Source organism: Dipodomys merriami, unplaced genomic scaffold, assembly GCF_024711535.1.
Source record: "Dipodomys merriami isolate MVZ:Mamm:240054 unplaced genomic scaffold, mDipMer1.0.p SCAF_357, whole genome shotgun sequence".
Lineage (NCBI taxonomy): Eukaryota > Metazoa > Chordata > Mammalia > Rodentia > Heteromyidae > Dipodomys > Dipodomys merriami.
This window is the reverse complement of record NW_027205126.1, coordinates 537,074-560,691: the sequence shown is the minus strand read 5'-3', so window position 1 is coordinate 560,691 and position 23,618 is coordinate 537,074. Positions and strand designations below refer to the sequence as shown.

Sequence of the window (23,618 nt, the reverse complement as noted above, 5' to 3'; positions counted from 1 at the left end):
CTATCTGTTAAACAAGACTTTTCCCTTTGGGAATATGGGATGTTTCTTATATTAGATATAAATTATTTTACTCACTAGAATCCAGTCATGAATTTTAATTTTGTTCACTGATATGTTACTTAATACATCTATTATTTCCTTATTGCAGCTTTATAAAACCTGGTAACATCTGACCAGAGATAAAAGAACATTCTCTTCCTTTGCAAAAATAAAAACAAAAAAAACCTTTTCCTTGATTCTTTCTGATAAAACCAGTATGTTCATCTGAATAAACTTTAAAATAAAGGCTTAAGTTTTCTTGCAAGTTACATTTCAGATTTTTCTTGGTTCTATGCTAAACTATTAATCATTCAAAAAGAGTTGATATTTCATAAAACCAAACAAATACATTTTCCAGGAGAAGTATAAATCTTTCCCAGGGTTCAGTGTTTCAAAAGTTTCTGTATCCACGGAGTCATAGCTTTGTTTTTTTATATAGTTCCATGACACAGCTTGATGGATTTGTTTTGAACATTGCATCTCTTACTGATGGGATAAGTTTTTAAATTATTGTTGGCCAAAAGGAAAGCTGTTGACTTTTTTTTAAAACTACCATTCACAGGCTGGAAGCCTGTGACATGTTTTATGGTATATTATATATCACTGACAATCTCAAGAAGCAATACATGAAAAAGTAATCTAGAAGTATTGATGTTGATCTCATACAGACACACAGAGATACCATGCCATCTAAAGGTAAAGTGGTTGCTATTTTGAGCAGGAAGAAACTCAAATCAGTATTTTTGTGTATATGTTTGTGTGCCAGAAATGGAACTTGGCTAAAGGCTGTCCTTCAGCTTTGTGCTCAAGGCTAGTGCTCTACCATTTGATCCACAGCTCCACTTCCGGGTTTTCAATGGTTAATTGGAGGTAAGAGTCTCATACACACTCTGGAGCTGGCTTCAAACCATGATCATCGGATCTCAGCCTCCTGAATAACTAGGATTATAGGTGTGAGCCACCAGAGCCTGGCTAGAAATCAATTTTTTTTAATACCCTCATTTTACAGAACAATAAAAATCAGACAGGCATACTAAAAAGCACAGGGGAGCCAAGTGCTTTCTGTAAGTTTGTACAGCCACTACTATTTGTAGCTCCAAGACCAGAAACTAGATTTAGAATATTACAAAGAGTTCTTCCATTCACCACTATGTATAAGAAAGTAAAAGAAGAAATACCAATCATGGATCTAGCATTCATTTTTTAAAAAGTAAAAGAAATTTAATAACAACAACAAAAAAAAACACTCTCCAATCTTTCAAGTGATAGAAAATATTAGTGCACTTCAAAGCAAGCATATATACAGAAGACACTTCATAAGAGCATGTGAGTTGGTCTGCATGCAGACCGTCATTGCACACCACGTTTATTATTTGTTTAGGACATAAAAGGAGAGCTATAAAAACTGACCATAGCTCTTCAAGCAAAGCAGGATTTACTGCAGACTTGATCATTGACTTCAAGCATGAGAGGCCCTCGGAATCAAACACGAGCCAGGGGACACAGTTTCTTTTTTTTATACATATAATATTTTTTTTGGGGGGGGGTCGGTTGTGGGGCCTGAACTCTAGGCCTGGGCACTGTCCCTCAGCTCTTCAGCTCAAGGCTAGCACTCTACCACTTGAGCCACAGCGCCACTTCCGGCTTTTTTCTTTTTGCTTATGTGGTGCTGGGGAATCGAACCCAGGGCCTCATGCATGCAAGGCAAGCGCTCCACCACTGAGCCACCTTCCCAGCCCCAGAACACAGTTTCAATAGAAGCCCATTCTGAGCACAGCTTCCCAAAGCAATCTGTGGCACTGTGGCCACATTCCACCATGTCCAGACCACTTCCCACAACCACAGTAAAAATTAGTTGAGGATTTAAAGCTGGTGATTGTTTGTATTGTTAAAACACTGATAATGAGAGTATTTTAACGACCACACTCCATCTTGGCTCTCACGTTGTTGGGGACTGTCTAGGTCACTCTTGGTAAAGTTAGCATAGAGAATGTCTCAGGTCTAGACATGAGAGCCATGTTCTAAGTCTTACTGAACACACACAGACATGTATGTACCAATGTATGAATGTATGTATTATGTACATAGAGAGAGACATAGAGGAGAAACAAAGCCACGCCATTGTATCTCTAGTTTTATCTGGGTGCTTGTCCCTTAGCTTTTTTGCTCAAGGCTGGCGCTCTACCACTTGAGTCCCAGCTCTACTTCTGGCTTTTGGGTAGGGGATAAGAACCGAATGGAAGTTCTTGCCCTGGTTTAGCTTGGAGGCATGATCCTCAGATCTCAGCCTCCTGAGTAACTAGGATTACAGGCGTGAGCCACTTGGCACCCAATAATTTTCTCCATTTTAAGTGGGGAAACTGAGGCCCAAGAGGGTGAGGTCTCTTGCTCAATTTATGGAGCTAGTAAGCATTATATATATATAGAGAGAGAGATAGAGAGAGAGAGAGAGAGAGAGAGAGAGAGAGAGAGAGAGAGAGAGAGAGAGAGAGAGAGAGAAAGATGACCTTGACCTTGAATCCAGGTATGGAGAGCCAGACTAGAGGAAGAAGAGGTTCTATCTATCTCTGACGATCTCTCTAATCTTGTTCTTTTTTTTAAATCTCAAATCAACTCAATTCTAATTGATTGGCTTGCCTGAGATTATAGTGTCATCCATGTATTTTAATAAAGAAAACAACCACACAACCACATTCCTGAAAAACCAAATCAAGAAAAGCAAATGTACTTATTGTCATTTGAAAATGTCAAAGTTCCACAGTATTCAAAGGCTAAGTGGCCCCACTTGCAACAGATGTAGCAGCCCACACTCCGAAGGAGACCTCAAATGCACTGCTCTGATTTTAGGACAAACAAAAGTGATTACGGGAAACAAAGGCTTTTGATGACAAGGGATTCATTAAAGTGTCAACTCTCATCTTACCTCACGTACAATGAAATGGGCACCACTGTGTTAAGAATAATAATATATGACCAGAAAGTCAAGAATCCTGAGAATATGGAGTTCTTCTCTCCTTCGTTCAAAAAGAGGAAAGCTCTGAATTGGCCCCCGACTTCATTCTCCCAGAATGAATTTCCTATTGCAAGAATAATTCCCAAGCATACCAGAAACCCAAAAATCTGAAATGAGAAGAGAAGTTTGGTCAAGGTTAAGTTGAACCTTAAACTAGTCTCATAGTCTGATCACTTCTAAGTCACCCTCCCCCCCCAAAAAAATGCTATTTGAGAGTCAAGTTATGCAAATCTCTTCTTACCTTATTGATATGGATAAAATTTAACATTTTCATATCAGGAACATGACTAAATATTTGACATAAATTTTTCTTATTCTCTCATTGGCTCTCTAGGGTATGTGTGTGTAAGGGGGGGGGGAGGAGGGAGGGGAGAGGGGGGAGGAAGGGAGGGAGGGAGGGAGGAAGGAAGGAAGGAAGGTAGGAAGGAAGGAAGGAAGGAAGGAAGGAAGGGAGGGAGGGAGGGAGGGAGGAAGAAATAGAAAATGACACTGTGGAAAATAAACTATGCAACCTGTGGGTACGGATGGAAGAACTAGCAATGAAGGGAGGGGTAATGTTGATCTAAAAGCAACGTACTCTTTACCTGACTTAAATAACCATAATCCCTCTGTACATAACGTTTATAATAACAATTCTAAAGAGTGTTTAAGTGGTCTCATTGAGGAAGCCCATGTGCCCCAATTTGCCCTGCGTGGCCTCAGTTCACATGTGGTCCAGGCCAACGCTGCTAATATACACTCAAATGTATCTTGTTTGAGTGATACATTATATGGTCACCGGAGACATAAAAACAAAAGCTAGAAAATGTCAGTAATAAAGATGAATCTCAGACTTGTCAAGACTCTTCCCTACAGAAATGGCTAGTCAACAATAAATATCATTAAATTAAAACAATTAAATTGCCTCATGACATCTATACTTTCTTTCTTTCTTTCTTTTTTTTTTTTTTTTTGTCGGTCCTGGGGCTTGAGCTCAGGGCCTGGGCACTGTCCCTGAGCTTTTTAGCTCCAGGCTAGTGCTCTACCACTTTAACCCACAGCACCACTTTTGGTTTTCTGGTTTTTAATTGGAGATAGGAGTTTCATGGACTTTCCTGGCCAGGCTGGTTTAAAACCATAACCCAGCTTCCTGAGTAGCTAGGATTACAGTTGTGAGCCATCAGCACGGGACTATACTTTCCTTTTGAGATTTTTTTTTAAGTAGCAAGCAGCACAAAAAAAATAGCAACCTTTTACACTATAGAAAAACAAACATTTGGAATCATAGTATTTAGAGAGACAGAAGATCATTAGTAGGAAGTTCAAACCCCAGACTTAAAAACAAACTCAGAAGCCATAGTTGGCAAGATGTCCTGGGGACTTTTTTTTTTTTTTTGCTAGTCCTGGGCCTTGAACTCAGGGCCTGCATGCTGTCTCTGAGCCTTTTTTTGCTCAAAGCTACCACCTTGAGCCACAACGCCACTTATGGTTTTCTGGTGCTTAACTGAAGAGACTCATAGACTTTCCTGCCCAGGCTGGCTTTGAACTGTGATCCTCAGATCTGTTTCCTGAATATCTAGGATTATAGGCATGGGCCACTGGTGTCCAGCCTGGGGACTTTTCCTATGAAATGTCACACCATGTTAGGGGCTGGACCAACATTGTTGAGGGAGGAGTTGACCTAGAGACTGACAATTTATTCCCTCCTATTCTCTTTTTTCCTCCAAGAAAGAACCAGAGTTCCATGTTCCTACGCTTGCTTTCTTCTTTCTCTTCCTAATAAAATAAGGGCATGAGAAGATAGAGTTGGGGGAATCTTAAAGTATATTAGAAAACCATATAGGAGAAAAATGGTAGAATTATGGATGTCCAATATGCTACCGACTTGGTTCCTGTATCACACCAGCCACGTTCCTGTTAATGGTTGATTCTACATACTCATTGAACAGAACCGAAGAATTAAAACTAGCAATGCTTGGCATTCAATGCCCAACTTCAAGCATTCAAAAGCTGGGGTGAGTCGTTGCTTTACACCCCAAAATATCACCTTGTGATATCTACCTACCACCATGGTTAAGCAAGCCCTGGAAGTAAGGCAGGATATTTTACACTGGGAAGTGTAGGAGGTCACAGGCTGCCAATGAGCTGGTCACCTTACCACTGGGAAGGAATTCATTATCATCTAGAAAACAGAAGGGAGCTCAAATCAGCTCCCAGGGCGAATATTTAAATGCATACTCTACAAGCAGAGGGTAGACTTCCAAAAGAGAAGTCCCAGAGAAGCAGATGAAATCATGTTCTGACAACAATGACCAGCACCACTGCCTAATTTTGCTATGGCAACTTACCCATAATACTAGAGTATTCATCAGCCTATCGATGCTTGTCCTCTTAAACTTTGTCTTACCACTGTTCTGCATTAATTTAGTGTCAGGACCTGCAAGAAGAAAAAAGAAGACAACTAGAAGTGGCGCTGTGGCTCAAGTGGTAGAGCGCTAGCCTTGACACAGAAGCTCAGGGACAGTGCCCAGGCCCTGAGTTCAAGTCCCAGGACTGGCAAAAAATAAATAAATAAAAAAGAAGACAACTTTGGAATAATCAGATGATATATTCTTATTCCTGTCACTAATCTCTACTCATACCAATGTTTCTGAAAAGGAAAACCCATGTTCTTCAATAAAGAACAGTGGACATCAAGTTGTGGATAATTCTTAATTTGCAACTTGACAACAAACCTAAATATTGCACTGTAGTCTAAGTTCAGATAGAACATGGGGCTAAAAGGTTTCAGAAATGCTTTGTTGCAAAACTCTGAACATTAACAAGCTAATTTGGAGCACACACAGCTAACAAAGTCAAAGGATGGGAGGGAGGGAGGGAGGGAGGGAGGGGGAGGGAAGGAGGGAAGTAGGGCAGGAGGGAAGGAAGACTAGAAGGGAGGAAGGGAGGGAGGAGGGAAGGAAGGGAAGGGAGGGAGGGAGGGAGGCAGGGAGACAGGCAGGCAAGAAATTATATCCCACTCATGGAAGAATGGATACATCCTTGAAAATTTTGACTTAAAAGACAAATAGAAGCAAAGATTAGAGTCTCAGAGCGATTCACCGCTGGTCTTAGAGACTGTATCCCAGTGTCCTGTTCTCAGTCACTCATGTATAAAGGAAAGGCCACCCACATTCTCTCTGAATTGTTTATTAAAGGCATATGAACATTGAGGGTGAGAAGTATTTCTTTTGTAGCCAAGATCACAAAGACCAAATAAAGTTTGCTAAAAAGTGAAATAGAAACTAGTTGAACACTTTTTTTTAATGTACTTTTTCTTAGACATGCAGACATATACAAACGAATGATAGAATCTACTTTATGGGTTGTAAGCACTTAAATATATCCAGAGATATTTAGACTCATGACTCTTCTTCTCTTCATAGTCAAAGAGCTTGAAAGAAATCCCTATATTCATTCACCTAGTGCCAGCGGCTCACAGCTACAAACTTAGATAACTCAAGAGGCTGAGACCTGAGGATCGTGGTTCAAAGCTAGCCCAGGCAGACAAGCCCACTCTTATCTCCACTAAAAGTGGCACTGTGGCTCAAGTGGTAGAGTGCTAGCCTTGAGCACAGAGAGACTCAGAGACAGAGCCCAGGCCCTGAGTTCAAGCCCAGGACTGGCAAAAAAGAAAAGAAAAAAGAAAGAAATGTCAGGTTTGTCAAGCCAACTCTGATTCTTGGCAATAGGAATAAGCAGAGTTACACTACAAAGAGAAGGGTGAAGAATTCATCTGGGATTCTGGTTTTCATGATATCTGGGTATTCAATTCTTCAATGAAATGTCCATTGGATTCTGGAATGGAGAAAACTGACCATGATCATGACAACCCCTGCTCACCTATATTCTAGTTAAGTGTTCTGTGAACTTCTGTGCCCAGACTAAAGGCAGTGCAGACATTCTCGTCTTTACAATGGACTCCTGAGACTGAGAATGCAGGATACCATCACCAAAGAAGACAGATTCCCCCTTGTCCCTGGCTCAGCCCAGGGAGCAGGCAGCAAATACTGGGCTGAGGATGAAGTGCGAGAGAAAAACAGGAAAGGGAAGAAATAACATTTGTCAAGTACCCGCTTAAACATGGCACATCTCAAGCTCTGACAATGGACTCATTAGTATCTCCAGGCGACAACTTACGAAGCTTGAGAAACCGAAAAGTCATATTCCTGAAGCTGGTAAGCAAATCGGAGCCCAGATCTGCTACTCTGTGAACTTCCTTTCCACTGCCTTGGAGGAGACTTGGTTTTTGGATTTTTGGAGGTGGGGACAGTACTAGGATGTGAACTCAACACCTGAGTACCGTCCCTTGGCTTTTTGGCTCAAGGCTGGTGCTCTACCACTTGAATTACAGCTTCATTTCCAGCTTTTTTGGGGTAATTACTTGGCTGTAAGAGTCTCACAGACCTTCCTGCCCAAGTGGGAGCTTCCAGTGAACAGCAATCCTCAGATCTCAGCCTCCTGAGTAGCTAGGATTACAGGCATGAGCCACGAGTGCACAATTTCCTATTCTTTTTGTGTAAGAGCATTTTCCCCATAGAGACAGTTGTATGAAGGGGAACTTAGCCCCTGTCAGTGGCTCAGCACAGCGGTCTCACCATAAGATGGTGCAGCTGGTCTACAGTCCTGAATTAGTCATTCTAAGTAAGATCAAGTGCACATCAACTTGCTCATCCTTATGACAAGATTCCTCCATTTCTACAATGAGAAGCAAAGTAAGAGGGGATTTCCCATCAGAAAACCTTCAACCAGGGCACCAATGGCTCACACCTAGAATCCTAGCTACTCAACAGGCTGAGATCTGAGGATCACGGTTCAAAGCCAACCCAGGCAGGAAAGTCCAAGAGACTCTCTTCTCCAATGAACCACCAGAAAACCAGAAGGGGAGCTGTGGCTCAAAATGGTAGAGTGCTAGCCTTGAGTGAAAAAGTTCACAGACAGCGCCCAGGCCCTGAGTGCAAAACCCACAACCAATAACAACAATAACAACAAACCTTTGAGAAACTTCCCTGTCATGATAGAAGAAAAGAAGTCTGAACATATGCCAAGCTCTCAATTTCTCTGCAAGAGCAATGCAAAGAAGGGAATAAACAACCACAGGTTTATTTCCCTGCTTAAGGACTAAAAGCATCTGATGAAAGACTCAATCGTGAAGTCAGACTCATCCCCAGATCAAAGTACTATATGCCTCATTTCTAGGGATTTCCCAAGTCCTTAAAATGGCAATGCTCCAAACACAAGAGCCACAGTAACGCCACACACGGCTCAGAGTATCTGGCAACAACTGGCCAGACTTTTCTAACTCTGGAACACTTTCGAGCCCTTAATGAGCAAATTTTGTTGTTGTTGAGGAAAGTCAGTTAAACAAAACAAAACATTCCCACGTTGATTGCACATAGAATCACCAGACCCAAAACGCATCTTAATTTTGTGTCACAATAAACAGGATTTTTAAAAAAAAATCAAAAGCTGGCAAATGAAGCCATGAGTACAAATTTGAGTGGCTTTGGGAAATGGAGCTACTGTAAGCTTCCCTAAGGAGGAGTGCCATCCTGGAAATCCATAGAAATAAAGTGGAACATGCACAGATGGCAAGCAAAAAGCCAGGCTCCGGTGGCTCACGCCTGTCATCCTAGCTACTCAGGAGGCTGAGATCTGAGGACCGTGGTTCAAAGCCTGCCCAGGCAGGAAAGTCTATGAGACTCTTATCTCCAATTAATGACCAAAAAGCCAGAAGTGAAGCTGTGGCTCAAATGGTAGAGTACCAGCCTTGAATTGAAAAAGCTCAGGGACAGTGCCTAGGCCCAGAGTTCAAGGCCAAGATTGGTGCCATTGGCAATGGGGGTGGAGGGGAGGGTGATAAGTCAAGCAATAAGAACAGAAGGTCCCCCCCTCTCTTTCTTCCCCCTTCCCAGGCTCCTCAGTCCTGTTTATGAACAAGAGAAACAGCTATAGGCCATAAACAAAAATGACAGCGGAGCCCCTAAGACGACTTTCCCAAAGGAACTGCTTGATCGGCCATATCAGCCGTATTTGCATTCATCCATCTGTTTAAAGCGGGCTGGCCAAATACATAGAATAACAGGGGTGATTGAGATGGAGTTAGAGAGAGAGAGAAATTAAACAGTGGCTATGTCCAAATCCCAGCAACCTTAAGGATAACTTCTAAGACATCAGTGGCTCCCATACACAGGGGCCTCTGGGCTATTTTCAGGGTGATGACATCCTTTCCTGGGGTCACACACTCTGAGGTCCTCCCCAGAGCAGTGTCTTGCCTGGAATGAAGAGCCACGGGTCCGTCTCCACGTGGCAAACGGATGGACTGAGGGGTGAGTGGGGGCAGCGATCTGGTTGTAGAGGGCTGTGAGCCGTACCTGCAAAAACGACCATTCCAAAACACCAGCTGGTGTTCCTCAGGGCGCAGCCTCTCAGGATGAGCTTCTGGTTGGTGAGCGCATGCTTGCTCCCCTTCCAGGTGAGGACTCCCGAGAATCTGTCTAATTTGTTGTTGGGCGCCTCACAGACAACAATCCCTAGGAAACAGAAAAGAAGAAAGTTTTCGGTCCTCTCTTGACAAGCCCACGGTACCATCCTGCTACAGTGTATTTATGTATTTATAATGCATAATATGCAGTGTCTTTTTCTTCCCTCTTAGATGTCACAGTATTTGGTGCACAGGACTATGCTTGGAAAATAAATGGAGAAACTACAAAGTTAAAATGAGAGGTGGGGGGGGAGTATACTGGGGCTTGACCTCCAGGCCTAGATACAGTCCCTGCGGGATTTTTTGGTTTTTGTTTTTTGCTGAAGACTAGTGCTCTACCATTTGAGCCACAGCCCCACTTCTGGCTTTTGGGTGGTTTAACTGGAGATAAGCGTCTCACAGACGTTGCTGCTTAGGCTGACTTTGAACTGTGGTGTGCAGATGCCGCCTCTTGAGTAGCTAGGATTATAGGCAGTCACCAGTGCCCAGCTCATCTGAATGTTTTTGTTTGGTTGGTTTTTGTCGGTCTTGGAGCTTGAACTCTGGGCCTGGGTGCTGTCCCTGAGCTCTTCAGCCCAAGGTGAGCGCTCTACTACTTGAGCCACAGCGCCACTTCCAATTTTCTGGTGGCTTATTGGGGGTAAGAGTCTCACAGCTTTTCCTGCCTGGGCTGGCTTTGAACCGCAGTTCTCAGATCTCAGCCTCCTGAGTAGCGAGGCTTACAGGTGTGAGCCACCAGCGCCTGGCTCATCGAACATTTTACAACACCATTTTCTACACTGCCCAAATAAGACTAGATGATAAGAGCCAAGAGATTTTTTTTTTAAGGAGTTTTTTTTTCTTTTTTCCTTTTTAACTCTGTTAAAACTTGTCTGGCAAGTTGCAAGGCCCTCAGTTTGGAGCTCAGCATCTCAAAATAATAAAAAATAATTTTAAAATATATAAAAATCACTTATTTTTGCTTCTAGCTTCTAGCCAATGAGGATAGAAAATCTAAAGCAAAAAAGAAAAAAGAAAAAGAAAATCTAAAGCAGTGAGTACCCAGAAGTGACTCTTTTTTCACTTAAAGCGAACTGTCAGATGACATGACAAAAGTCAACCAAGCATATAATCAGGATTTCAGGATTCCTACTATCTTTCATGCTGAGAAACCTGAGCCTTGTTTCCTTCCTATGGTCTTGAGAAAGCGTGGGATTCCTTCCAGCAGTTAGTTTCTTATGCTGATTAGATTCTGGGTTCTGAGGACTCTCCAAAGGCACCAGACAACCTGCCCAAGATGGCATGAAGATGTTTCCAGTTTTTAAAATTCCAGAGCCCATTCCAAACCAATGAAATCAATTGCTTCCGTTATTTCAGTAAGACAACAAGCACTCAGGGTTTGGAGCTTTCCACATAGAAGACAAACAAACAAACAGCCAGAAATAATCTTTTATAGATCCTGTCATGAGGTGTAACTGTTAGATTAGTATACATTTGCATCTCCAACAAGTGGGGTTAAATGTTTAGAAGTAAGGAATACAAGGACGTAAATGAACAGAACCAAGAGAGGAAAAGAGAGAAGGAAGAGAGGGAAGTAATGAAAATAAAGACAGGTAAATACCATCTGGGTTCAAGTCAAAGTCAGAAGTAGATTAGTAACTGAAAGGTTTTCTTTCTTAAAACAATAAAAAATACTGTGTGTGTGAGCATCTGTGCACACGCATGCATGCATGCACACACACGTGTGCACTGGTCCTGGAACTTGAACTCAGGGCCTGGGTGCTGTCCCTGAGCTTTTCTGCTCCAAGCTGGCTCTCTACCATTTGAGTCATAGACATACTTCCAGCTTTTTGCTGGTTAATTGCAGATAAGAATCTCATCAACTTTCCAGCCTGGACTGGCTTCAAATCTCAATCCTCAGATCTCAGTCTCCTTTGTAGTTAGGATTACAGATGTGAGCCACCAGCGCCCAGCAACAAGGTCATTAGTTTTGTTTTTTTTAATAATACGACATGTGGCTGAATTGTTTTTAGCCCTTCATTCTAACCGCTATTTATTTAAAAAGGAAAACAATATTGATTAACACTGGCTCAAACTGTTGAGAAAAACTACATTGTGCATAAGGAGCCATTTTTCTAAATCCTCAGAACTCATTTTCCCTCCGGCCACAGGACCAATCACCTGCATTACTCAAATTTTGAAGAACCTTGCTTTAAGTGAACAATCCCTAGCAAAACATACATAAAATCATACGATGAGAGAAACCCTTTAAGCGTTATCCAGAATCTTAACCCACGACTACATTTCTCACACTTCAGACTTGGCTACTCTTGAAAATAAAAATGTGTTTGGGGCAAAGAAACACATGAAGTGTCAGCCCTTGCCAGTAGGAATATAAAAAACAGGTTCATTGGATGGTTTTCCCTGTTGTTAGCAAAGGCTGACATGGAGGCAGTCAACTTTGAACTCCCCCCCCCCCCCCCGCCTCCAAGGCTCACATGGAAGGTGTGGTTCTAGACAGGAATGATGAAGCCAAGGGGTTCCGCTTGGCTGGTTGGAGGCAAGAGCCCACTGGAGACTTTCTCAAACACTGTGGGCCCAGGAGTTATGTACTAAATATAGGACCCAGTCAAAACAAAATGGTGGGAGCAAAACCAAACCACATTTTTGGTTTAATGGAGGTAGGGGAGGATGGGGCGGGGGGGGGAGGCTGTGTTGGTTTTATTTTGTCTTGTGTTAGCATCAGAAGTGCCCAGCTTCCCCTTTCATAGCATAAGAACACACATTTCTAGCCGGGTGACTGGTGGCTCACGCCTGTAATCCTAGCGACTCAGGAGGCTGAGATCTGAGGATCATGGTTCAAAGCCAGCCTGGGCAGGAAAGTCGGTAAGATTCTTATCTCCAATAAACTACTCAGAAAAATGCAGAAAGGGTGCTGTGGCTCAAGTGGTAGAGCACTAGCCTTGAGCAGAGATACTTAGGGACAGACACCAGGCCCTGAGTTCAAGTCCTAGGACTGGCACACATACATGTATGTACACTCTCTCTCTCTCTCTCTCTCTCTCTCTCTCTCTCTCTCTCTCTCTCTCTCTCTCTCCTCCCTCCCTTCCTCCCTCCCTCCCTAATTTCTTTTCTATCTCTTTCCAAAAAGGGGCAATAGTTTTCTTTGGGCATGTTGACAGAATGGAATATTTTCTTTTCAGAAGGCTGAGATATAAGGGTCATGGTTCCAAGCCAGCCCAGGTAGGAAAGCCAATGAGACTCTTATCTCCAGCTAGCCACCAAAAAAGTCAGAAGTGAAATGGTGGCTCAAGTGGCAGAGGGCAAACAAAGCTCAGGGACAGTGCCTGGGCCCTGAGTTCAAGCCCCAGGATCAGTCTATGTGCATGCATGCACACACACAAATAAACCAATCCGTAGCTTATCATAAAAATGGAACTCCATGCCCAGTGTTCCATAATTTTTCAGATACATTGGTATCATTTCTTTCCATATACAATTAGCTATATTTCATGACTTTCATGAAAGTCTTCCACAAGACAAACATACATAGAATAAGATATTGTAAATTGTTATTTAGGACTTGTTACCCTGGTGATTATGATGTGTAGTTATTTTATTCCTTAAAAGAATGTCACCTCATTTTCAAAAGCTCTTTTCTCTCCAACTATCAAGCCTTTCGCTACCTATTAATACCATCACGATACCAAGTTAGCCCTCGCTATATGAACAGATGCTACTTCCCATGTCAACACGTATATCCATGTCCCATGAACCAATTGTGCCATTGGGCTGTGTTTTCCTCCAGGTGGGTGGAATAAAGCTACCTAGTAAGGTTAAAAATTTTTTAGTCATGAGACGCTAGCTAAGTCTTTTTGCTTACTTATTTTTAGCCACACAGAGATGTTCATTTTTTTAATGTCTTCATTACACACATGCTATTCTTTAGAAAGGACCACAAAATCCACAAAGATTCCTGAATAAACAGTCAGCCCTTTCTCGGCTTCAAAATTCAGTAATAACAGTCATACAAAATATGTAAACTTGTCATGTGTTGTAAAAAACAGATCTCAGACCAGTCAGTTACAATATGCAAAAGATTCTTAAACAAATTTGGACAATTTGCATATGGGGCTTTCCCCAAGGCTTAAAAACATCCAGTTTACAAATGCATCATTGAAAAGCATTTCCAGTCATATACTTGGGAAAGATTTTCAATGTCCTAAGACTTCACAAGAAATAGCCAGGTCCACTCAATTTACTTTTGTATTTGTTGTAATACTAAATCAAGTTGTGTATCTTTTCTTAGAAATTTGATTCACTGGGTTTTTCTTATAAATTCAATAAATTAGGGGTTGGGCTTTTCAGATTGTCTGAAATGTGTAAGAAGATTTATATAAGAACTTTCCAAATTGGTAGATTTATACACACAAAGTCCAACTTTGTCTTGTAAATACTATTATGTGTATCCTGGCTAGCCCATCTATAAAATTTTATCAGGGATGATACCATTCAACATCACTAAGAACATTGCTACTTTTAAAAATATGATATCAGGCTGGGTGCTGGCGGCTCACACCTGTAATTCTACTCAGGAAGCTGAGATATGAGGATTGAGGTTCAAAGCCAGCCTAGGTAGGAAAGTCTGTTAGAGTCTTCTCTCCATTTAAGCACCCAGAAAAGCTGGTGTTGGCGCTGTGGCTTAAGTGACAGAGCACTTGCACTGATCAAAAAGGCAAGGGACAGCCCCCAGGCCCTGAGTTCAAGCCACAGGACCCACACCAAAAGAAAGCAACAACAACAACAACAAAAAGCAAAGGTTAGAGGAAATATGTATAAAAATGTATGTGTGTGTGTGAGAGAGAGAGAGACAGGAACAGAGAAAGGCAGAGAGGGACTGGTAGGGAAGGGGAAAGGAGACTGAAATTAAAACATGCAAATAAGATGTGGGAAGAAATAGATGGAAGAAAAATAAAAGACTACAGGAAATGAAGCATAATCATGGTGGGGTACAGTTTCTTAACTGTCCCCACTTTTTCAAAGGTTTTTCCATAACGCATTTTGCGTCATTCTCTTGGGTCTTTAAATTCGGCTAACAGGGAGATTTTAATTTGCATATTATATCTAATTTATTTCCCCGTAATCCATCATTCACTCTTTAGATGCTTTCTTAGAACTAAGAAATCACATTTCACTGGGGATAAACCCCTGGAACACCACGAATGTTTGCCGTGAACTTTAAGGTAGATTAAAATGAAATCCAAGACTTCACAGTGAAAAACTAAATTTAGCAGATGTCTGGTTCTCAGCCCAGAAATGTCCCAGTCTTGTGACTCTGTTCTCTAAAAAGTGACAATAGGTAAAGTACATATAATAGAAAAGAAGGATCTATATTGCTTTAACTTGGGAGGGATTTTTTTTTTTTACCTTGTGGATTGGTTGAATGGCCAGTCCTGTATGAAACAAAGTCATTCATTTCTTATATTACCTTTTGGTTTTGAGCTTTTGTTGTTTAAAACACTCACCATCAAACCTTGCAAGTCTGCTAATATCTGCTCCGAGTTCTGAGGTAACTGTTAGAGCATGGCGGACTTTTAGGTTAGTCTCCCTGTGGAATTAATGACATGAATTTTTATATGGAACAACCCAACAGCATCCAAAGCACTAGGAAGGATGGGTGCCCCACCTATGAAATCTGATCCAAAAACCCAGGGACCCACCCCCAACCCCCACCTTTAATTGCAGTCACATTTTTCACAGAATCTTGGGAAAGTGGGTGGGGCTTCTCAGGTTCCTCAGAGTTGGCATTAGCTTAGCCATTCAGAGAGAGCAGGTCATCTTCTGAGCAGGAACACACACACACACACACACACACACACACACACACACAATTCTGACCATCTGTCAGAGTCGTCTTTTATGGAAATGTCTGGTATAGGGTTCATTCAATGGTTTCATTCAGGAGATTGATTTGAGATGTTTTGTCTTTTCAAATGTAGTATACAGTGAATGCTATAAATGTTCCTCTTGCTACTGCTTTAGCTATATCTAAAAATGTTCTGCCAAAAAAAAAAAAAAAACTAAGCATAGGATTACGCAGGCCAAACTGTATTTGAATAGTTCAATATGGTAATGACTCAGGAGATACTGGCTAAACCCTGTTGGCAGGTTGGAGTCCTACTTCCCTAGGGCAAATGACCTAATTCTCTCTTACCGATTCCTTTCCCTATACAATAGGGTTTACATAGTCAGTCTCCTGTCGAGATTACAGAATCTAAAGAACACATGCTCATAGATAGTGCCCACATAGGTAAGCATTAGATACATGTTTTTTTGCCAGATAAACAGACAGAGTCCTCTGAACACAGAACCACTCCATGGAATATGCTAAATCCTCCACATGTCAGGATGACAGCACAGCCCATTTTTCTCTTTTCTCTAAAAGGTCATATTTTAAAATGCCCTGAGTCTTTCTTTCTGGGGGAGGCCGGACACTCCCTGTCATTTTCCTGAGAAAGATGAAATGAAAGCACACACTTCTAAGGAACTTGGCCAAAGACTCCCTACATGAAATGATTCACATGCACATGCGGAACTTACTATTTCAGAGGAAATAAACTCCAGAGATCAATCAGTTTTTTCCAATAAAATTATGCAGAAAAATTACAGTTCTAAAAATTATGGCAAAGCAATTAACAATGGCCTTTGCAATTTAGACTTCTATGTCTTCCAGGAAAACAGAGAAGACAGAAGTCCTAGTTCTAAAGACATTTACTTTTAAAGAAAACAAAGGCTAAGTGCCAGTGGCTCACACCTGCAATCCTAGCTACTCAGGAGGCTGAGACTTCAGGGTCATGGCTCAAAGCCAGCCCTAGCAGAAAAGTCAGTGAGACTCTTATCATGAATTAACCACCAGAAAGCCAGAAGTAGTGCTATGGCTCAAAGTTGTAGAGAGCTAGCCTTGAGTAAAAGGCTCAGGGACAGCATCCAGGCCGTGAGTTCAAGCCCCATGACCAATCAATCAACCAATAAATACCTCACCAATGATACTAATTTAATCACTTACCCATCGAGCTCAGCTGTTTCAATGTAACAGAGACCATGTGGCTCACTACTTGATAGAAGAAGCAAGTCAGCCTATTTTAAGAAATCACAGACAAAAGAATACTTGAGAAAAGCAAAGGTTGAAGGCCCTTGTACTATAGAATCCCCAGCCAGGCCCAGCTTCAGAACCTGACTGAAGGGCTGAGGTCCTGAACTCCCCCTTTTGGATGATCACAGTCAAATCCTCCCTCTCCTTCCTTCTCTACCCCTGATTTTCATCCCAACAGAGACTTCTGAAGACTGACAGAAATTAAGCCAGTGGGCTTTACAGGAAGGAAGGAAAGAAGGAAGGAAGGAAGGAAGATAAAGGGAGGGAGGGAAGACAGGGGAGGGGAGGGGAGGGAGGGAGGGAGGGAAAAAGAAAAGGAAAGGAAGAATTGAATTTTCTATTTTTTCTTAAATAATTGTTAACAAAAAATATAGAATCTCTCCAATAAATAAGTTAATTAGAAAGATTTGTATAGACCTTAAGTAACTCTTACATGACCAGGTAAGGGAACAGACAAATAAGACAGGAAAAAAAAAAAAAAACAGATGAATATGGGTAAGAGAAAAAAGGAGGGCTGAGAATGTGGCCTAGTGGTAGAGTGCTTGCTTAGCATACATGAAGCCCTGGGTTCAATTCCTCAGTACCACAGAAACAGAAAAAGCCAGAAGTGGCACTGTGGCTCAAGTGTAGAGTACTAACCTTGACCAAAAGAAGCTCAGGGACAGTATCCAGGCCCTGGGTTCAAGCCCCAAGACTGGCAAAAAAAAAAAAAAAAAAAAAGGAAAGAAGAAAGGAAAGGAGGAAGGGAATAAAGAAGAAAGGGAAAGAGGAAAGAAGGGATATGGGAAGGAAGGTGGTTAGAGAAGAGGAGAGAAGGGAAGAGGAGGGGAGGGAAAGGAAGAGGAGGTTTGGAGGGAGGAAAGGAGGGAGGGAGGAGGGGTGGGGAGGGGGGGGAGGGAGGCGGGGTGGGAGGGGAGGGAGGAAGGAGGGAAGGAGGGAGGGAGGGGGAGAGGCTGGAAGGAAAGGAACAATAAAAGGAAAGACAAAAGAGAGAGAAAGGAAGGAAGGAGAAGAAAAGCAAGGAAGTTTTTAAAAGAGAACGATTAAAAGAGAAACAAGATGGAAAGGAAGGAGAAGAGAAAATAAAGGCAAGCGCTAAGGGGGCTTGGGGTGGGACAATCAGAAGCTGAGTAATTTGTTTTTGAAAATAGTTTTATTCTGGTTTTTATTTGGGCTTTGGAAATCACCTAGCACAATTTAGCCTTAGAATTCTGGGAACTTTCTACATTGAAAAGCTTCTAGTCTATAACTGTTTTATGAAATTCAGAAAGGTTTGGATGTCTAAAAAGAGTTGACTTCAATTCCAGCAACCTAGGATGAGACATTGGCCCAACGATTTCTGAGTGACGTCTGCATGCATGACTAGCATTCCAAGTCTGAAATTTCCTTGTTTCCTTCAAAAAAGAAATCAGAATTACTTCATTTTCAAGTCGTAAAGGCTAAACTTAGAAATGACACACTCTTTTAATGGTATCAAGCTTTTAGATTTCCAACTCAAAAAATAGGGGTAGGGGTGTGGCGGGGTGTAGTTTTGTCTAAATTAGGATAAAACAGAGCTCAACGAAACTCGGCAACAGTCCCTCAAGGAATAAAAAATTACGGCTCCTCCTAAACTCTAAACGATTTAAACAGCCACAGAAGGTCATCAAGACAGAAGCGGTTCTGCTAAGTTGTCTCAGTGTACATAAAGCAAACCCACGAAGAGAACATGTCAAAAGTGGAGGCCACTCTTGAACCAAAAAATACCCAACCTGATCTAAAAGGGTGGACGTTTTTCTTTGATTCACCCCATTCTCATCTCCTGCATCCAGATTTTAAGGAATATTGGCATAAAGTATTTTAACAATAGACCTCACACTTCTCTGAGTTTACAACTTAAGCCTACAACTCTCCTCCTTAGATGTTTTATTTTTTTTAAAAAAGATCATTTTAAACAAAATGCAGAACTCTTTGTGATGGAGGGAGGGTAGTGATGATATCTAAAGAAGACGAGCTTCTTGAATCTTTTAAACTCAGTGTTTCTGTGCAGCACTGAATCCAGTTGTGTTTGAGTTTATATTCAACAAGGGCAGAGTTCTAGTCCACAGCAGGCACACAAGTGACTGACTCACCATCGCCATCTGGTGGCTGAAGGGTGTCACCTGAGCAGCGGTGACCCCATCTACCTATCTATAACCCCTGTGGGTCCTTTCTGCTCTAACCATTCCCAAGCTGTCTTCCTAGACCTAAACTCAGAACTTGTGATCCCCAAGCATAAACTTTTTCTACTGGTGGGGAGGGGCTGCTAACTCACTGCAGTGCAACTATGAAAAACAAAGCATTCCCCTTCATTTTGTTATACCTTGTTTTTGCTTTGTCAGTGTTCAAAGATGAAAATTATATAATAGCAAAAGAATACTGGGCTAAGTCCAGCCCCATGTCAGTGGCCTCACACCTGCAATCCTAGCTACTTGGGAAGCTGAGATCTGAGGACAGAGCTTTGAAGCTAGCTTGGGCAGCAAAGTCTGTGAGACTTTTATCTCCAATTAACCAGCAAAAAAGGCCAGAAGTGGAGCTGTGGTTCAAGTGCTAGACGTGAGCAGAAAAGCTAAGGGACAGCACCCAGGCCCTGAGTTCAAAAAGAAAAGAAGGAAGGAAGGGAGAGTGGGGGAAAGAAAAGGAGGAAGGGAGAGAAGAAAGGAAAAGGAAGAAGGAGGAAAGGAAAGGAAAGGAAAAAGGGAAAGAGGAAAGGGAAGGAGGGAAGGAGGGAAAGAGGGAAGAAAGGAAGAAGGGAAGGAAGGGCTGGACGCCAGTGGTTCACACCTGTATTCCTAGCTACTCAGGAGGCTGAGATCTGAGGATCAATCATCATTCAAAGCCAGCCCAGGCAGGAAACTCTGTGAGACTCTCATCTCCAATAAACCACCAGAAAAACAGAAGTGTGCTCATCCTGAGCTGAAGAGCTCAGGGACAGCGTCCAGGCCCAGAGTTCAAACCCCATGACCGACAAAACAACAACAAAAACAACAAACAAAAGGGATGGAGAGAGAAAGGGAGGGGGAGAAGGAGAGGCGGGGGGAGAGAGAGAGAGAGAGAGGGAGGGACAGAAGGATGGACCCACAGACTTCTTCCAACAGAACATAGGCCGTTTACATTTTTAATATAGAAAAATAATGTGTTTCCTTCCCACAATTTAGCAAAAAAAAAAAAAAAACTGTTCTTCAGTATCAAAGTTTTGTTGTTTAAAAAAAAAAAAAAAAAACCTTCTCCACGTGGAAATTCTCAGCATGGTCCCTGGTGCTGCGGGGAGGCAGCGGTGGGGGGGGGGGGGGGGGGGCGGGGATCCGTGCAGACTCATGGAGGTGGTGGAGGTTCACTTGGAGCCATGAGGTGGAGGAAGTCACCTCTGTGATTCGCTGCTGAAACTTAAAACAGCAAGGAGAGCAAGCATAGCACCAAAACGGTCCTTCTGGAAACATCTCCAAAAAAGGTGCTGACACGGACTCAATGACATGTTATGGGCGTGGGTGAGGGGAAGAGCGACCGGGCACCCCTGCCAGGCCTAGACCGTGGGCCAGCTTCATCTCTCCAGCCCTATCATTTCTGAGATGACAATCTTCAATTCCAGTAACAAACTTGTCAACGAAAAGGTGACTGTCGCCAACACTAAAGCAGGAATAGCTTTTGTGGAAGTGGGGCTGGGGGGCAGGGGGAGCTGAGATCTTTCTCAAGCCAGCCAAATAAATGGCTTGGTTCTCATCATTATTCACGTGTGTTCATGTGCTGGAAGGGCAAAGCCCAAAAGCCTGTGGCTCACGCCTGTAATCCTAGCCACTCCAGAGGCTGAGATCTGAGGATCACAGTTCAAAGCCAGCCTGGACAGGAAAGTTCATGAAACTCTGTATCTTTAATTAACCAGCAAATGGCTAGAAGTGGAACTGTGGCTCAAGAAGTAGAGCACTAGTCTTGAGTGAAAAAAAGCTCAGGAACAGCACCTAGATCCTGAGTTCAAGCCCAGGTTGGTATGGGGGGGAAAAAAAGAAAGAAAGAAAGCTAAAGCCAGGTGTTGGTGGCTCATGCTGTAATCCTACTCAGGAGGCTGAGATCTGAGGATCATGGTTCAAAGCCAGCCTAGGCAGGAAAGTCTGAGAAACTCTTGTCTCTAATAAACCACCAGAAAACCAGAAGTGTCGCTGGGGCTGAAGCAGTAGAGCGCTCGCCTTGAGTTGAAGAGCACAGGAACAGCATCCAAGCCCAGTTTTCAAGCCCTATAATCAACCAAAAAAAAAAAAAAAAAAAGCTAGAAGAGTGTAAAATTCACAAAGAGGTGGAGAAAGAGGAGGAGAGCGAGAGGGAATGAGTAAAATCAGAGTATTTACACACAAGTATCAAAGCAGAAAAATGAAGCCTAGTAAAATCATTTACATGGAGGAGGGGTGACAGAAAGGGAAAATCTGATCAAAGTACATCGTATGCACACATGGAAATATCACAGTGAAGTCCCTTGTGACCGTTAATAATTTGTAATGAAAAGATAATTTAAAATTTTTAAGTAATTTTTATAAACAACACTGTTGGAGACCAGGCTTTGAGACTATAGACTAAAAAAAAAAAAAATCTTGCTAATACTTTGATGCTCACCCTATATGCTATGTTAACCTAAGAGACATTCTCTCCGGAATATCGTATACTCACAGCAACGAATTGGTTGTTCTCTAGTTTCACGATGTCTCCCACTTTGACGTTCATCCATTTCTCGTTCTGCAGTCTAAAAGCACCAAAACAAACATGAATTTCTTTTTTCAAGCAGGGACAAGAATGAAAAGCACGGTGGCCAGTGGCAGAAGCTGGGTGGACAATGGGTACCAGAGGCAGCAGCTCTGGCTCCTCCCACCCACGGCAAGTTCAAGGGATTCCTCCTTCACCTGAGCCACGTGGGGAGAGCAGGATTTGCCCAAAAATAGCCAGAGAGGAAGGGAGGGAGGGACATCTCTGGGAGCAAATTCAAAATGCCTCTCCCTCCCCACCTTCCCCTCACCCACACCAGAGGCCTCTCTTCACCTCCCCAGGGGTGCAGATTCCAGCAGGAGCTACGAACTTTCAATTTATTAATAAATAACGGCACCAATGTCACCACCATCTTGGCGTCACAGACTCACTGGGGCAAACAAACAAACAAGAATGAGAAGACAGTGGCAAGAAAGACTGATCCAGCAAAACAATTAAAATGCAAATGAAAGCGGAGAGAATTAAACGTAGAGAAAAGCAAGAGCCAAAACAGAAAAAGGTATCAGGAGAGGTTCTGAGAGACTGAATGAAGATGACCGCCTACAAACCCAACCACCCTCACGCACTGTGTCCAAGCATGGCCCCATTATGTGCACATGCACATGGACTGTGGCTTGACCTCCACTTCTGGAGTTTTGGTAGTTGTTCATTAGAGATCACAGTCTCACAGACTTTCCTGGCCAGGCTGCCTTTGAACCTGTAGATCCTTAGATCTCAGCCTCCTGAGATGACAGGCATAAGCCACTAGTGCCCGGCCTGGCCCCGGTACATTCTACCAGGCTAAGACCCTGTCACAGCTCAGAAGAGAAGAGCGGCTCAGCTTTCTTTGAAGCTCCTATAACGGAGTCTTAAATCTAACCCGTTACCAAGTTCAAAGTGATTACTGTCCAATGGGATGGGGGTCTCTGGTGTGGTAAGTCCATCAAGGGCAAATGCCTTCGAAACGGCCCACCCATGGCAAGATCGAGTGGTGTGAGCCCTCATGAAACAGAATCCAGCTTTGCTATCAAATTTGGATACTGGCCACCCTTTGACATCCATTCTTAGGAAACCTGGAAGAGCAGGGCCATCCTGTCTCCCTGCCCCCAGTAAATTAGGGGGGGGGCAGATTAATTTCATCACGCAGATTTTCTTTATTGAGAAAAAAATTAGCCTAATCTACTTGTTTTAAAGGCTGGAAAACCGTTTTAAATATTTATACAACTGTGAAATAAGCTTCACACTATCAACCCCTGCTGGGTCATTTGGCTTAAATACTCTCAAGATTTGAGTTTGTTGTTGTTTCTTTCTTTCTTTCTTTCTTTCTTTCTTTCATACAGATCCAAGTACGTGTTTTGGAAATTTTTCAATGGCAGCATTTTCATCCCCAGCCAGAATTCAATCAGTTTCCAATGCCATGCTGGGCTGGTTTTCTCTAGTTCCATGACCAAGGGACTCTAGGAAGCCTTGTAAATCTTGTGTCATATATCCTTCACAGATATGGATTATATGCTGATTTTTCTCCTGGGGTACCTGTTTTGAAATACTAGAGACTTCTCATTTTTACCATTTCATCTATCAGAAATGGCCAGTTTGTTAATGAAGGAAGAAAAAATATTATGTCTTATTTATAGAAATGTCATTGTTAGTGAATTGCTGTGAAGTCTGTATTCAAGCTGTCTTTTCCTGGGCGTGGTGGTTCACAGCTGTAATCCCAGCTACCTGAGCAGATGGTAGTTTAAAGGCAACTTGACCAAAAAAAAAAAAAATCACTTATGAAATGTTAGGTCAAGGAAGAAACCATTATAAGCCCAGCTATACATGAGACATAGAATAGGAGGATCAAAATTTGAGACTGCTCAGAGTGAAAAGCATGAGACTTTATCAAAAACAAACAAAAATCTAAAACAGAAGAGGCTAGAGGTGTGGCTCAAGTGGCAAGAATATCTGCCTACCAAGGGCTATTCTTCACCTCCTTTATCTTCTTCTTAGAACTCAGATTTCCTGAGCTTCTGAAGAAGAGATTGTGAGCAGGTATATTAAAAATATATATCCTTCAAGTAAGTCTAGTTGTCATTTTTGACAGTTCATCTCCATGTGTTTTCTGGTGCTTTGGAATATAAAGTGTATGCATCCTTTTCTTGACTTGTGACTTTTCTGCAGTAAAGTATCTTATTGCCTCATCC

The 23,618-nt window shown here is 42.4% G+C and overlaps 1 protein-coding gene across 4 annotated transcripts in view; it reads right to left on the bottom strand.

Annotated features, from left to right (window-relative positions):
- Atp8b4 (ATPase phospholipid transporting 8B4 (putative)) overlaps positions 1 to 23,618 on the bottom strand; it is a 142,443-nt gene that overhangs the window by 62,427 nt on the left and 56,398 nt on the right. For all 4 annotated transcript variants that reach the window (XM_069988390.1, XM_069988392.1, XM_069988391.1 and 1 more), the window contains 6 exons: positions 21,361 to 21,433; positions 16,600 to 16,670; positions 15,059 to 15,141; positions 9,445 to 9,603; positions 5,380 to 5,468; positions 2,963 to 3,159 (listed from right to left, as the gene is read on the bottom strand). In XM_069988390.1, coding sequence (XP_069844491.1) covers positions 2,963 to 3,159; positions 5,380 to 5,468; positions 9,445 to 9,603; positions 15,059 to 15,141; positions 16,600 to 16,670; positions 21,361 to 21,433 — 672 coding nt within the window. The remainder of the gene's footprint in view (positions 1 to 2,962; positions 3,160 to 5,379; positions 5,469 to 9,444; positions 9,604 to 15,058; positions 15,142 to 16,599; positions 16,671 to 21,360; positions 21,434 to 23,618) is intronic.